At 35.4% G+C, this 14,318-nt stretch overlaps 2 protein-coding genes and 1 long non-coding RNA gene across 4 annotated transcripts; 2 read left to right on the top strand and 1 right to left on the bottom strand.

The window, feature by feature from the left end:
- Nucleotides 1–90: 90 nt before the first annotated feature.
- LOC133840360 (uncharacterized) lies at nt 91–1,941 on the bottom strand. Its single transcript, XR_009894180.1, has 2 exons — nt 1,853–1,941; nt 91–685 (listed from the first exon to the last, which is right to left on the bottom strand). It is a non-coding gene; the product is annotated as an uncharacterized LOC133840360 (long non-coding RNA).
- On the top strand, nt 156–3,014 carry LOC133840359 (cytoplasmic phosphatidylinositol transfer protein 1). The gene is made up of 7 exons (XM_062272145.1): nt 156–293; nt 375–523; nt 606–694; nt 1,786–1,793; nt 1,870–1,941; nt 2,004–2,133; nt 2,196–3,014. The coding sequence occupies exons 1-7, from the start codon at nt 243–245 to the stop codon at nt 2,501–2,503; spliced, it is 807 nt and encodes a 268-aa protein (XP_062128129.1). The 5' UTR covers nt 156–242; the 3' UTR covers nt 2,504–3,014.
- Nucleotides 3,015–3,144: 130 nt separating this feature from the next.
- Nucleotides 3,145–10,625, top strand: LOC133840355 (protein singed wings 2). Of its 2 annotated transcripts, XM_062272140.1 has the most exons (6): nt 3,145–3,897; nt 6,904–7,131; nt 8,072–8,549; nt 8,604–8,780; nt 9,903–10,149; nt 10,207–10,625. In XM_062272140.1, the coding sequence occupies exons 1-6, from the start codon at nt 3,809–3,811 to the stop codon at nt 10,449–10,451; spliced, it is 1,464 nt and encodes a 487-aa protein (XP_062128124.1). In that variant the 5' UTR covers nt 3,145–3,808; the 3' UTR covers nt 10,452–10,625. The 2 variants fall into 2 exon arrangements, with proteins under 2 accessions (XP_062128124.1, XP_062128123.1); XM_062272139.1 differs by having other exon boundaries at nt 9,903–10,625.
- Nucleotides 10,626–14,318: the final 3,693 nt, after the last annotated feature.

Raw genomic sequence — 14,318 nt, 5'->3', positions numbered from 1 at the left:
AACTTAAATCCATAAAAAAACAAAAAAATATATAAATAACACTGGTTATCAAGGGAATACCTTTGTTATTTCGAGTTTTGCTTTGCAACCCATTCATCGAGAAGCCAATCGATAGACACGTCGATTGATTTTTAAAAGCATTAGTTTTTGTTGTTGCTTCTGTTGCGACTCGCTCGTGTTTCGTTCTTTGCGTAACTTGAAGTTTCGTTTATTTATATTTTACAAAATTATCAATTCGCGAGATGGTATTAATTAAGGAATATCGTGTTTGCATGCCGCTCACTGTGGATGAGGTGAGAACTAGCCATAAACAACGGTGTCACTCAATTTTCCTATCCATTCATCCTAACACTCATTCAACACTTGATGCTTAGTATAAAATTGGACAGCTGTATATGATTGCGCGCCACAGTCTTGAACAGTCCGACGAAGGCGAGGGGGTTGAGGTGATGGAGAACAAGCCCTGTGAGGATCCCGTGCATGGCAAGGGACAGTATACAGAAAAACGCATACACCTGTCCAGGTAAGAGTATTCACCGTCGTTGTCAACACATAAGTTGATACTTAGCTAATGCGCATTCTCTCTCTCCCTCTCTCTTTTTCAGTCGCCTTCCCTACTGGATACAAGCGATTTGTCCTCGCGTTTTCTATGTGATTGAAAAATCATGGAATTATTATCCCTACACTCTGACAGGTGAGGCGACTCCCCCAGCATGTCGTGCTTAGCTATTTTTAATAAATACGCTATCCAGCTGGGTTTATTTTCGAAAGACAAGCCTCAATTATTTACTAAGCAGACACCCACCTGCTGGGCTGGTCTAAATGATAGGCTACCTTGCCATATGGCCATCGAACAATCTGTGAAACCACTGGTCGGTATTTGGCCTCTATTTCGTGATATCTCCGATAAGCATACACATATCCAACTGCCGCATTTGTCATGCCACCAACTAACATACGTCACAGTTCCAGTGATTAACTATGATAAGAGACTGCCATGCGTGATAGTATAGCTTCGTTTAATTGAATGTAACTGAGCTTTTGAAGTTTGTAAAATGCTCACAAATGTTACGGCTCACACGAGCTTAATTCCAAGTACTGTCAGTTCGATGATTTGTTGGCCAGCAATTGATAAGCAAATTGATTATCACTCCATCAAATGGTCATGATTATGACTTTGGTTTCATTCCATTTTTATGATGACACTGTCTTTGACTTGGCAACTAGATAGCAAAGAATATAGAATTCTTTTTTTCTTCTCTTATATCTAAAATCCACTCTTTGATATTGCCTAATTTGATGTATAACGTTTGCTTATTTAGGAAACTTTAATAGTTTAGTATCATTTGTTGGAATAACAATTGTATCTGTTTTTTATAGATTTTTGAATTTTTATAGCTTTTAAAGCATAAGCAATCAAATATAAATATGTTAAATATTATTTGCACAATTTCTGATCGTAAATTTTGGCAATTTTATGGCCTCTCAGATGCTGTGTCTGGGATTTACCTGGCTAATGTTGTTTTGTTTCTGTTTAGTGTGGCAATTAAGCCAATTGCAAGCCATAAACGCATCGTCAATTTTTTGAAATTTAATTTGGCACTGCGATTGCGATTTCTCCACTAGATTTTTCGATGATACCTTCTGAAGCGAAAAGCTAAAAATAGTTGCGAATGAAACAAAAACAAATCGTGTACTGATTTTGTTTTAAATTTCCTTTCATAATACTTTCATGGTCATCCATCAACCGGATACGAATGTGTGTGTGTGTGTGCACTCGGGCAGAATATACGGTAATTATCTCAATTGCTCTTAACGTTTTGATAACCAATTATTAACCAGTTAACTTTACCTCTTTTCTATACATAGTGCTCCTTCATACCCAAATTAAATGTGTTAATCAAGACAAAATATGAGAACAACAGTGGCACCACTGAAAACGTAAATATATCGTATCTTATAAGTTAACTGAATTAGCTAAATGTTAGTATTATCATTTACAGTGTCTGGATCTCAGTGAGGAGGATATAAAAGTGCGCACAGTTGATCATGTGGACATTGCATTTGATGAACTCAATGGCAAGCATTACAAACGCGAAGAGGATCCCAAGTTCTTCAAGTCCTTAAAGACAAGTAAGTTCAATTAAAATTCCACTGCAACTAAAAGTATAGTAATTAAACCCCGTTTGTTTTAGATCGCGGTCCACTTATTGAGGGCTGGCGTGAAACTGACACGCCAATCATGTGTTCCTATAAGGTAGTGAATGCCAGCTTTGAGGTCTGGGGTCTGCAGACCAAAGTGGAAGATTTTATACAGCGTGGAATACGCGATATTCTGCTGCTGGGCCATCGCCAGGCCTTTGCTTGGATCGACGAGTGGCACGGCATGACGCTGGAGGATGTACGCACCTATGAGAAACAAAAGCAGGCCGAGACCAACGAGAAAGTCCAGGCAACTGCCGACAATGGCAGCACAACGCCAACAAAAGATGGTGACGCTTAGACCGATTTTTAACGTTGGATTAATAAACTCTTGTGAATGTTATACCAAAATGAATCTGCCCAAGAGGCTAGGCAGAAAGTTTGTACCTTCAGCTCTATAATGTTGTTAATGTTATGGTGCACAAAGCGTCGAGCTTACACATTAAGTCAAAGCCATATGAACGCATTTTAAATGGTCCAACTAAGCTCAAGAATTTGAAACTGCCTCGCAGCAACACACACAAATCTACCTAAACATATGCATATACAATATATGTCAATATATATGTATACATAACTATATATATATATTAGTACTCGAAACCAAAACACAAATTACTAATTAGACAATTAAGCACTATGCTAAATTATAGTCAAAACCTAAAATATCGATGTCCATGTCGGTGTATATTTATATATGAATGTATGTGGAGCACAAGTTTTTGTTAACTATATTCTTTAGTTATACATGTACCATGTATGTATGGGGCTTTACTTCGATGTACAAATACAAAAGATACTTGATTCAACAACGTTTGCAATTGTATAAATTTCAACTATCGACACACAACGTGGCATAAAATCTTTTCAAATCACAACTATGAGCAATCAAGCTCCATGTTGAGTTCAGTTTTTATTGTTAAATGCAAAATGAAAACGATTTGAATGCGTGCGTCGTCGAAGCGATCAATGGTCGAACATTTTCTAGCTGTCCTAAATAGCGCACACACCGCTCCGTTGTTGATGCTGATCAGAGAGAGAAAATTAGAGAGCGAGAGAGTCTAAATCTTGCATACAAACAGCTGTTCCCGCTGACAACAATGTTCTCTTGGCTCACACGCACAACAGCGAATAACAGCTGGTCAGCTGATTTGAGTGTGCGATCTTCGGAAGCCGCCAAAAACATGACAGCGCTTCGCAGTTGCGCCTCATTTGAACTTCAAACGCGAGAAAAGTAGCACAGACCGCCGGGAGATACGGATGCAAAGCTATTAAATCGAGTAAAAAAATATAAATACAAAAAATGTGAAATAAAACAGAAAAAATATGTGCATATATATTGTATGTAATTAAAACACAGCAAGAGTCGGCAACAAAAATAATAATATTCCAAATCATAATCATAACAACAAGAATATGTATCACAAAGCAAAGGCAAAGCAAGTGTGTGTGTTTAGTTGCCGGTGCTGATCGATGCTCTCAACAATACTATTACAACATCGTATGAAAACTCAAAACAAAAGCCAAATGTGATCCAGAAACCTGACAAACACTCGGAAATTGCTTAGCTATTAATAGTGCGCCGTGATTGTTGTTTTCGCTCAGAATGGCAATGAGCTATCATCGAAGAAGTGTATTTATTAATGGAAATTCATTTGTGAGTTCTCTCTGCTTGCTGTTGGCTATTTTCGGAAGGTGCGCAAAAAATTAATCAAAAAAACAGTAAACGTTTTTTCCGTACTTTTTTTATTGTTTATCAACCATGAAGTTTAAATTTGGTGCGCCTAGATTACGTATACGGAACGTATACGCAATATTTGGATGCGTTGAGTGCTTCGTTATCATCGAGAGGCTACATCTGTCTCTCCTACTCATAACAATACCCTATCCTATCCTATCCTATTAATGCGGACAAACCCCAACCGATTTGTTCCACTGTCAATACTTAACTCATTCATAAATCAATCTGTTCGCTTTTTTATCAAAGCACAACAATAAAAAGCCTCAAATTGGCTTATCGTGAGAGCCAAGTTATGTTTGCGCATAGTACTACGAAAAATATGTGCATATATTATTTGGGCTTAACTCGAAATCTCTGACTACCCCAATAACATTTTGGGATTTTGCCATATGTGTAATAAAGTAAATATATGTATCTTTGACCCTTGGTATGAAATGAATTAAAAAGAAACCGTTTCTGGTTTGATCACCATCTAAAATTATGTAAATATTACTAAATTTCATTTAATTTTTTTATGGCTTAACCAAGTTTTTAGTAAAATATAACAAGCTTAAGACTCAGCTTTATACCCTAGAAAATTAAATACAATTTGTGTAGGTGTTTAAAGCATCATCAAGCATTGCGGTAGCCAGAAATAATCTATTTTTTTAATCTTTTTGACAACTCTCTGCTCATATTACGTTACTTACTAATTGCAGTAATTTCTTGCTTCAGTGAACTAACAAAGCTTGTTTTTAGAGTCTCTTCTCGTCTTACTATATTCAAACCGTCATCTGTGACACAAGATTGTTGTGAAATTTCAATTTCAATTTCATTGCAGATAAAATTTGATGTGTTTGCCAAGATTATCTCTCTGTGTGATTTATATTTATCATATACACATAACAAAATTTACGTGAACACATGTCACATAACTACCGTGATACTTTTTTACTGCAAGAAGTCAGCAAAATTCTTCGTTATTTTTTTGCAACAAAAAAAACCTGCACTTCGAGCTCTAAATTTATTGTTATTATTACCAAGTTGATAAGCAAATTCGAGTGGGGGACAGAAAATAGAGGAAGAGATAAATGAGAGAACACGCAAAACGCAAAAGAAGAAATAGATTTACCGGTTCTTGATTGCTTTATTATCAACTATCGATTGACGGAAAATAATAGAACAAATATACTCTGCTTCCAATGAAAGAGCGGCAAGTGCTGTCATTTACCTTTTCAATTAGTTTAGATTTATTTAAATATTATAGTACTGTAAAAGTTTACAAAATAGAATTGATATTGGTATTCTAGAAATTAATGTTAAAATATTTGAAGTTATTGGCAATAATTGGTTTCATTTGTTTTTTAAATATTAAAAAGTATATTATAAATAATCAGAATCATCATAATATACTTCTTTAATATGTTTTTTTTTACAATTTTTTTATACTAATTTCAAAATTACATTTACCAGAAATTTCAGATTTTTAGAAATTAGAAATATCCAAAATTGAGAAAGTTTTTTAATGCAGTAATTAAAAGTTGTTAAATTTCCTAAAGATTTCAGTCATAATAAATCGACCATAAACTAACTTTAGATCTTAATAAATAAGTGATTGATTTTGTTACTAGTTTTGGCCATAATTTAGTTCAGTTGTGTGGCACGTTTTGCTTTAGTAATTTGGAATTGTACTCACAGCTTTGCTAGTCAACGAAATAACACTCATACGCCATGTGAATAAATATTTATTCTTCACAATCTGGTCTTTCAGATAAAAAAAAGACTAATATTATTGAATAACTTAGTGCTAGCAATTTTGTAAATTTGAAAATAAATATTTTCGTGCATATTAATTTGTGTTCGTTTTTTCGCTTTTTGTTTTCTATTTGAATGTTGTTAATTTTAACACTTGAGCCAGAAAACATACGACGAAAAGTTGCTAATTGCAACTAAATAATATTCAGAGGCCAACAAAAATGTATTGCGCACAAGTCGTAAATGTTTAAATTTTAATGGCAAATATTGGCCAGGAAAAGTGCAAAGATTAACTTGATTCAAATGTACTTGCAATTCCGAATATCTTTTATTTCGATATATAGTATCTGAAATTAATTGTTGTATATGAAAAAAAGCCCATTTAATTTTATTTAAATTTTATTTAAATTCAGAATTATTGTTACCTAAATAAAGCCACTTTCCTTCCACGAATCGTATTTATTGAATTGTATGACTTGCTTGTCAATCGTTTCTCAATTGTGTCGGCTTTGTTTTCTCTATTCTGATTCTGATTCCAATTCTCTACATGTCACAAATTGATCTAGCTATGTGCTAAGTGGCTTCATCATTATTATCGTTGTGGTCGCCATCGTCATCATCATGTGATATGGCTGCCAGAGTCGAGCTTCGTTTTGTTGGTATTCTCACTTAGTACCTTAGCCCTGTGCTACTGTCTGAGCTTCCAGTTATTTACACTCCAAGCTACTCATCTATATAGCTATTTATGTATTTGTCAAATCGGATTGACTCGAAGTGCCAAACAGCGACACAAGGCAATTATTTTTTTCGACACGCGTCAAATGCTGTCGAATTTCAGCCACTCAAAAAAATAAATAAATAAAGAGTAGCACAATCAAATAAACTGAATTCACTGACGACAACTGACAACTGCTTATCGTAATCATATGCCATATAAAAAAAAAAGAGAATAAATAATTAAAGTTTTGTCCCTGTGTCTGTCTGACTGTTTGCCATAAAACGTAGCCAGAACAGCGCCATAAACATTCAGTGCTATCATCTGTCTAACTCTTTCATTGTTCCCCTAGTACAGACTACCTCAAATACTGATTACCACACACCTAAGCCAACTCTCTTTGCCCAAAAATAGATTTGGCCGCAAATAAAGTCAGCTAAATGCTGCTCTAATTGCGCAGATCAACAGTAGCTTATATTTTGGAAAATTACTCATACGTCTCTTTGTACAGCTTTGCGGTTGGCGTGGCGAATGCGGATTTGGATGCTGGACAGCAGTCATTGACACTTACAACTCCCATCTCCGACACAAGCACATCTCAAATCATTCCAAAGCGAGTCTCTAACAGCTGTGCAAACTGGGAAAATGAGCCTGTGGCGGCAGATGGAAATTGCTCGCGGTTGGCGCAGCCGGGATTAATCCGTTGCCATGGCGGAATGAACAATCTACAGAGGCTCAAGTAAGTGAAAACAAAAAGAAAAGAAATTGACTATCCCAATTAAACCAAAAAAAATACAAAACTTTTATGAGTATTGAATTTGTTGAATTACAACAAAATTAGATTGGCACTAAAATTGATTAAGATTAAATCTAGACTTACACATTTTTTTTTGTTTTGAAAAGGGCGAAATGTGTTGCTCTTAGTTGGCTTTATAGAAGATTCCTACATAATCACATAAAATGAGGCATGCGAATGCCTCAAGAAGAGATGTCGCTTTGGGGGTCTAAATTTTTAAGCACCAATTTTTTAGTTGATATATCTGATATATTTTTGTAATCTATGTAGATCGAAATACCAAATAAAGCATTTGGTAAATTTTTGAATTGTCCGGTATATTATTTTGGTATATTTTAAAAATATTTTGATTTTATCGAAAATGAATAGCGGGTATCTCGCAGCACACTCGACTGTTGCTTTCTTACTAGTTTTTAATGTATATTTCACTTACGAAAATATAAACAAGTAAGAATGCCAAAGTGCACCAAAAATTTCCGTTCTAGCTTTTCGAATTTATGTTGATTTTCGGGCAAGCATGGGAAATATTTGAAACAAGCTTGATCTGCGTGCAACTACAACAAATATATAATAGTATATACTTTATAAGGCCGCTAATGGCTTCTTCTGCCTCTTACTTACATTTTCTACAGGCTCAAAGTTATAATATTATAATACCCTTTACCCTATGGGTATAAAAATAAATGCCATTTATTGTTTCGATCGCGGTTTACTCTTCATGACTTTCGAATATGTAATTTTTATAAGATTTAAAAGGTTGCCGCATACTCAAATTCCATGTCATCTACATTTTAATTTTTATTAACATTTTTCTTTGAACACTTGCGAATACGCGCTAGATAATAATGTAAGCTTTTCTCAACAACTCCTTCATTTCTTGTAGCTCCAAGCATGGCAAACTGTTGCCCGTCAGGCAACTGCTTCTCTGCGGCCTGCCACAAGCGGCATTTAATCGACTCGGCGAGTTGCAACGATTTCCCCAGCTGCGTTCGCTGACCATCGAGTATGGCGACTTTACGGAGTTGACTTTCGACTTTCCGGAAATGTTTCATCTGCAGGCCATCAACATTTCCTGGACGAATCTCACGCACATTTCGTCGCGCACTTTCAAGCGTCTGCACACATTGAAGATATTGGATTTGCGCTGGAATCAACTGATTCAACTGGAGGGACCACTGATCTTGCCGCACACATTCCAGCAGCTCTATCTGGCCGGCAATCCATGGAACTGCACCCGCAACTTCAAGTGGTTGTTACTGCAACCTGATAAGGGTCGTCTGGTTGCAGACAGAGACGAACTCATATGCACCGATGGCAAGTACAAGGAGCTGCAAATGATGCTCGTCATGCACTATAAAGTGGTAAGTATGCTACCAAATGTAGCTTGAGTTCAATACGATTAAAGTGCATTGCAGACAGTAAGAAAAGAGTGCGAATCTCATGAGGAACTGCGGAACTGCACCTGCCTGATGACCTACATGCATAAGACATACACACCTCACTACACGATCATCTGCTCCAATCTGCAGTTCAACCGCTTGCCATCCTATCTGCCCGTGAACACATCCTCATTGTACATTAATGATAATCTAGTAAGTACAAATATTAGAAGTTATTGAACAACTTAACTTAACTCTTCGGGTCTGAAATGCTTGTGGTGTATTTTTCACTCCATATATTTATACCCGCTACCCATAGGGTAGAAGGGTATTATGTGCCGGCAGGAAATGTATGTAACAGGTAGAAGGAGACATCTCCGACCCTATAAAGTATATATATTCTTGATCAGCGTCAACAGCCGAGACGATCTAGCCATGTCCGTCTGTGTGTCTGTCCGTCCGTCCGTGTGAAACTCTGGATCTCAGAGACTATAAGAGATAGAGCTATAATTTTTTTCGACATCATTTGTTATGTTTGCACGCAGATCAAGTTTGTTTCAAATTTTTGCCACGCTAACTTCTGCCCCCGCAAATAAAAAAAATCGAATAACAAGCGTAATTTTAAAGCTAGAGTTTTTGGTATATATAATAACTACTATAGTAGTTATGATTCCTGAAAATTTGGTTGCGATCAGATAAAAATTGTCAAAGTTATTAAAGAAATACTTTTGTACGGGCAAAAACGCCTACTTACTAGGGGTCTTAGTTGCTTTGGCCGAGAATCTGGTCCATTGTGCCGTCTATGGTATATTTTGAATGGTGTACTATATCGATATACCAAACATACCATTTGGTATATTTTTAGTATTTTTAGTATTTTCGGTATTTTTTGAAAATAATACCGCAGTATTTTGCCTTTATTAAAAATGGATAGCGGGTATCTCACAGTCGAACACACTCGACTGTAACTTTCTTACCTGTTTAATATATTTTTAATGGAATAGTATACCGATATACTAAATATACATGGCATTTAGTATATTTAGTATTAGCGATAATATCGCCTTCTTTTGTTTTTATTTTTTTAATTGGTACAAGACACACTCGTCTATCGCTCTCTAGTATACTTTAGTATCATAAATATATATTTTAGTATTTTTTCGGTATCAGACTACAAATATAGTTCTAGAATATAAAAAAAAAAATTAAGAGTTTCAAATTTTATAGCTGAGCTTTAGTCAATTAATCTACTTATGATAGATCATAATAATATAATATAATATGATATATAATAAATAAATAAACTGTAGTATTTCAATTATAATTGCATTACAGATCAGCGATGTGAGTCCTCTGCGCGACAATCCGCATTACAGAGATGTGGTAGACATGCAGTTGAGCAACAATCGCATCTCGAGCATCGATATACTGGAGGACACCTATTGGCTGCAAAACTTCCGAATGCTCAATCTGCATGGGAATCTCTTGCGCAAATTTCAGGTCTATGCCTTAGACAATGCCCTCGAGGACAACCCGCATGGGGCTCGACTGCTATTCAGCAAGAATCCTTGGCATTGCACTTGTAAATTTGGCATGCGACTTCGTCAACTGTTGACCAAGTACATTGATATTGTTCCAGACGCGTATAACGTCACCTGCACCTACTCCAATGGCGACGAGTTGCGTCATGCCAAGGTGCTATCTCTCACCCGCGAGGATATGTGCAATGTAGATCCTGTCGATGAATGGTTTATGCATCCCATCGATTTACTTAACTGCATCTTTGCCAGCCTCATTCTTCTCATTCTGGGAAAACTGGGATACGACTATTACTTTTATAGATATCACGGTAAAGTTCCTTGGATTGTCTTGAAGATGCCCTAAACCGTAATTGATTATGGCGATTACCCTTTAGTAAAAGTTATCGATTCGATATCGAATGCATATAAAGACATGCTCTTCATGATCTGATCTTATTATATATACCTGGTAGAAGTACATAAGTATTATCTTTCAATTATGCCAAGCATTTCAAATATATTCTTTAACCATTAATAATTATATGTTTAAAATAGCTCACATATATTTTAATTACAATATAACATTCTTAAAATATTTTAAGACATCAAATAAATTAATCAACTATTTTTATTTAAGAGTGGAAAGAAAATATGTTAACGACCTCTAAATACACAAATACAATCTTACAGCAATATAACAATGGAGAACTATACAGATTTGTCTGAATATACCTCTTTAAAGTTATATTACATATGTATGTATGTTTATCAGTCTACTGGTTTTAGGTTCTGAAGTATCGGCTTTGAAATATCCTTTAAGCTTTCATTACACGGACAGCTGACTTAATATTCACACTCCCTAAAGTGATTGTTATGTGAATATTCCCTGAGGTACTTTTAGGTCAAGTAATTACGAACAACATGTTGCAAGTTATTGCTGCTCTACGATGATTTAGTCACCACGAAAACGTTGTGGGCAATGGTATTATTTTTTGTGCTTTTTCGATTAAGTCGCGCTGTTGGTCTAGGCAACTTTCGATATGTTTCGGAAACAGGACGCTTCGAACGGGGCAAAGGACCTATGCAGATCTACTCTATTCTACTGCACGTCATCTATGTGCTGTTAGCGCCATGTTGCTTAAGCATGATGCTGCTCAGTCACTATGAATGCGAAAAGCTGAACATATTGGCAACGGCTTACAATATCGTCTCGATAGCCAAATGCGTCTCCACACTCATGCTAATCTGTAGCTTCTGGGTATTCAACACACAATGGCTGCACTCGATAAACGGATTCATGCTGTTCCAGCGGACATATCAAAGACAGCTTATGGATTCCAGATTCATGTCCTGGTGGAAAATTCTTATGACTCTTTCTCGATTTGTATTGCTGTTCAAACAACTATTTGGACGAACCAGCGTATTCTGGTGCGACAAATTTGATGGATTGAGAGCACAATTCGATCCCTTGTATGTTCTGCTATCGTTGGCAATATTTCACATGGAATTTGTACTAACTTTTGCAAGCTATTGGATGTATTTTCTGATCACTCTCAGCAATCGAGTTATCGGCTGTATGTCTTTGGAGATCCAGAAACTACGCCAGGACTTGAACGGGTTGCCCCACCGACAAGACAATCATCGGAATATTTATGAAAAGCAACTCTATCTTAACTGGCATAAACTGTGGAGTCGCTGCATGCAGCTGGATAGGTTGACCCAATATTTGCTGCATTTCAGCCAGTGGCAGATACTTCTTAACTTGTTTTCCTGCTATTTATCGGTGATTACGATTATATTCAATATTGTCATTTATTCCACGGAATCCGATAATTTTCATTTGCCTCGTTTGATGGCGTATGTGTTGCTTGGAATATTATTCCACTCGGATTTTATGAGCTACTTTGCCATTTTTGGAATAAATCGACTGCAGTGGTCCTATCTCTTGGCGAACATGGAAGAACTCTGGTTCACTCTTGGAGCCCTGGACCTCGATCCGATTACAGATAATTACTATATCGCATTGCAACGTCTGGTGAGATTAAAAAAGTGTCTCACTTTTCAAAGAACATGAAAAAATAGCGAAAAGTAAAGTGAATTTGACATGTGATAAGATAATACAAAATTCATTTATTTTTGTATTTCACAAAAACCATTTATTTATTAGCAAAAGAAAATTTAAGTTGACTTTCTTACGCCCAAACGTGGAGTAATACTATTTCTAAAACAAATAAAAAACTATACTCTAACCACTATATTATACATTTTGTATACAACAAACTTGAAATTTAGTTTCTTAAATATTCCGGGCAATTGTTAAAAAAATAATAAAGATAAAATTACTGTTAATTACTTGTATAAGTAATAACATTAGAAAAATTGTTATTTAAAGACTTTATTGGAAAAATTTAAAAGCAAATTTTTGGCTAGCAAAGTAATTTTGAAGCATTAGAAAAACATAACACTTAAATAATTTAACTTTTTTAAATGTTAAGACTTCAACAGAGTTTATAGAGGAAATGAGTCGCCGTGTATATAATTTTTAACATTTATTAAAATATTTTCTCTTGCAGATTTCATTTGCTATTATTGGCATTAATCGCAGGCAGCATCGACGACAGGATCGAGTGCGTCGTCTTCAAATTGCGGGACTATTTGATATGACCCCAAGAACCGGATACAGAATGAGTATCAACATTATAATGAATGTTGTTATTCTATGGCAGATTGCCTATAAATACTACTATTGAAATTAATTTAATTAAAATGTTTTTTGGATCAAAATACAAAATTTGTATCTTAAAAATATTTGTACAATTTATCTAGAACCTTAAATTCCAAATGATACTTATATATTATGTATTACCGTATTATTATTATAATTATTATTATTTTTCAAATATTAAGCTTAATATTTTTTTGAATAATAAAATTATAATAGCTTTTCATCCCATAGACTATACATACTATAAGTCTACATATGTCAAATGCTGGGTCTCATATTCCTTTTTACATAGGTTAGAAGGGTTATAACTTTATGTCTCCAGCTAAAGTATATAAAAGTATATACATTCGTGATCAGCGTTAATTGCCGAGACAATAAAACAATGGTACTTCACTCCTACTTCCGCCAAGAAAATCGAATCGGTCGAATGCTATTTTCTTTGGTTGGTTGATTTACCAAATATAGCATACAACAATTTTCGAATTTTTTGGTATATTAATTTGGTATATTTTGATAACTTTTACTTTTATTGAAAATTGGTTGCGGGTATCTCACATTTACAATCACAATCATTTTAGTTATTATTGTATATATCAAAATTCGCGACTTTAGCTTTAAAATTACGCTCTCTCTATCTCTTATAGTCTCTGAGAGCTAGGTGTTCATACGGGCAAACGGACATGACTAGATCGTCTCGGCTGTTGACGCTTATCAAGAATACTTTATAGGATCGGAGATGCCTCCTTCTACCTCGTACATACATTTCCTGCCGACACAAAGTTAAAATACCCTTCTAACCTACGGGTAACGGGTATAAAAAATGTAAATTTATTAAAATACAAATTTTATGGATGAACAAACGGACATGTCTAAATCAAAATATGAATTGGTTTTGTGGCCGGAGTTGTTTGTTTTTCCCTGTAACGATTCGATTTCAATAATCTTTATAGATCTTTATTCATAATTTTCAAATGTTATCAGCTCCATAAATTTTTGTCCCAACTTGTTAAAAATAAAAGAGTTAGGTTTTAAGTGATCGACTAAAAAATTCTATTTTTTCATAGAACTCATTAAAAAGAAACTTCCATTCCTGGGCCACGTAATATTCCCACTTCCTGAACTCATTGTCCTGTTAATATTCCCTTAAGTCCTTTTAGTTACCACGAAATCGTTGTTGGCAATGGTATTATTTCTTGTGCTTTTCAAACTAAGTCGGGTAGTTGGCCTATGCAACTTTCGATATGAGCCGGAAACAGGACGCTTCAAGCTTGACAAAGGAGCGCTGAAAATCTTTTATATTGTTTTGCATTTCATCTACATGCTGATAGTACCATGCGCTTTAGGCATGATGCTGTATTGCCATAAGCTGGAAATGTTGGCTATAGCCTACACTATCGTCTCGATAGCCAAGGTCGTCTCCTTATACATGCTCCTCTTCAGCGTCTGGGTGTTAAAGACACAATGGCTACATGCGATGAACGGATTCATGGTGTTTCACCAGACTTA

The sequence above is a fragment of the Drosophila sulfurigaster genome, chromosome 3 (genome assembly GCF_023558435.1).
Source record: "Drosophila sulfurigaster albostrigata strain 15112-1811.04 chromosome 3, ASM2355843v2, whole genome shotgun sequence".
Taxonomy (NCBI): Eukaryota; Metazoa; Arthropoda; class Insecta; order Diptera; family Drosophilidae; genus Drosophila; species Drosophila sulfurigaster.
The sequence above is the reverse complement of the archived record's forward strand: the minus strand, read 5'-3'. Positions and strand labels throughout refer to the sequence as shown.

Excerpts from the sequence above, each read along its gene's own strand:
- LOC133840355 (XM_062272139.1), top strand. The coding sequence starts at position 3,809 with ATGGCAATGAGCTATCATCGAAGAAGTGTATTTATTAATGGAAATTCA. Across the intron at positions 7,132-8,071 it reads AACAATCTACAGAGGCTCAA|CTCCAAGCATGGCAAACTGT; the intron begins GTAAGTGAAAAC and ends CATTTCTTGTAG. Across the intron at positions 8,781-9,902 it reads TGTACATTAATGATAATCTA|ATCAGCGATGTGAGTCCTCT; the intron begins GTAAGTACAAAT and ends ATTGCATTACAG.
- LOC133840359 (XM_062272145.1), top strand. The coding sequence starts at position 243 with ATGGTATTAATTAAGGAATATCGTGTTTGCATGCCGCTCACTGTGGAT. Across the intron at positions 294-374 it reads TGCCGCTCACTGTGGATGAG|TATAAAATTGGACAGCTGTA; the intron begins GTGAGAACTAGC and ends CTTGATGCTTAG. Across the intron at positions 524-605 it reads AAACGCATACACCTGTCCAG|TCGCCTTCCCTACTGGATAC; the intron begins GTAAGAGTATTC and ends TCTCTTTTTCAG.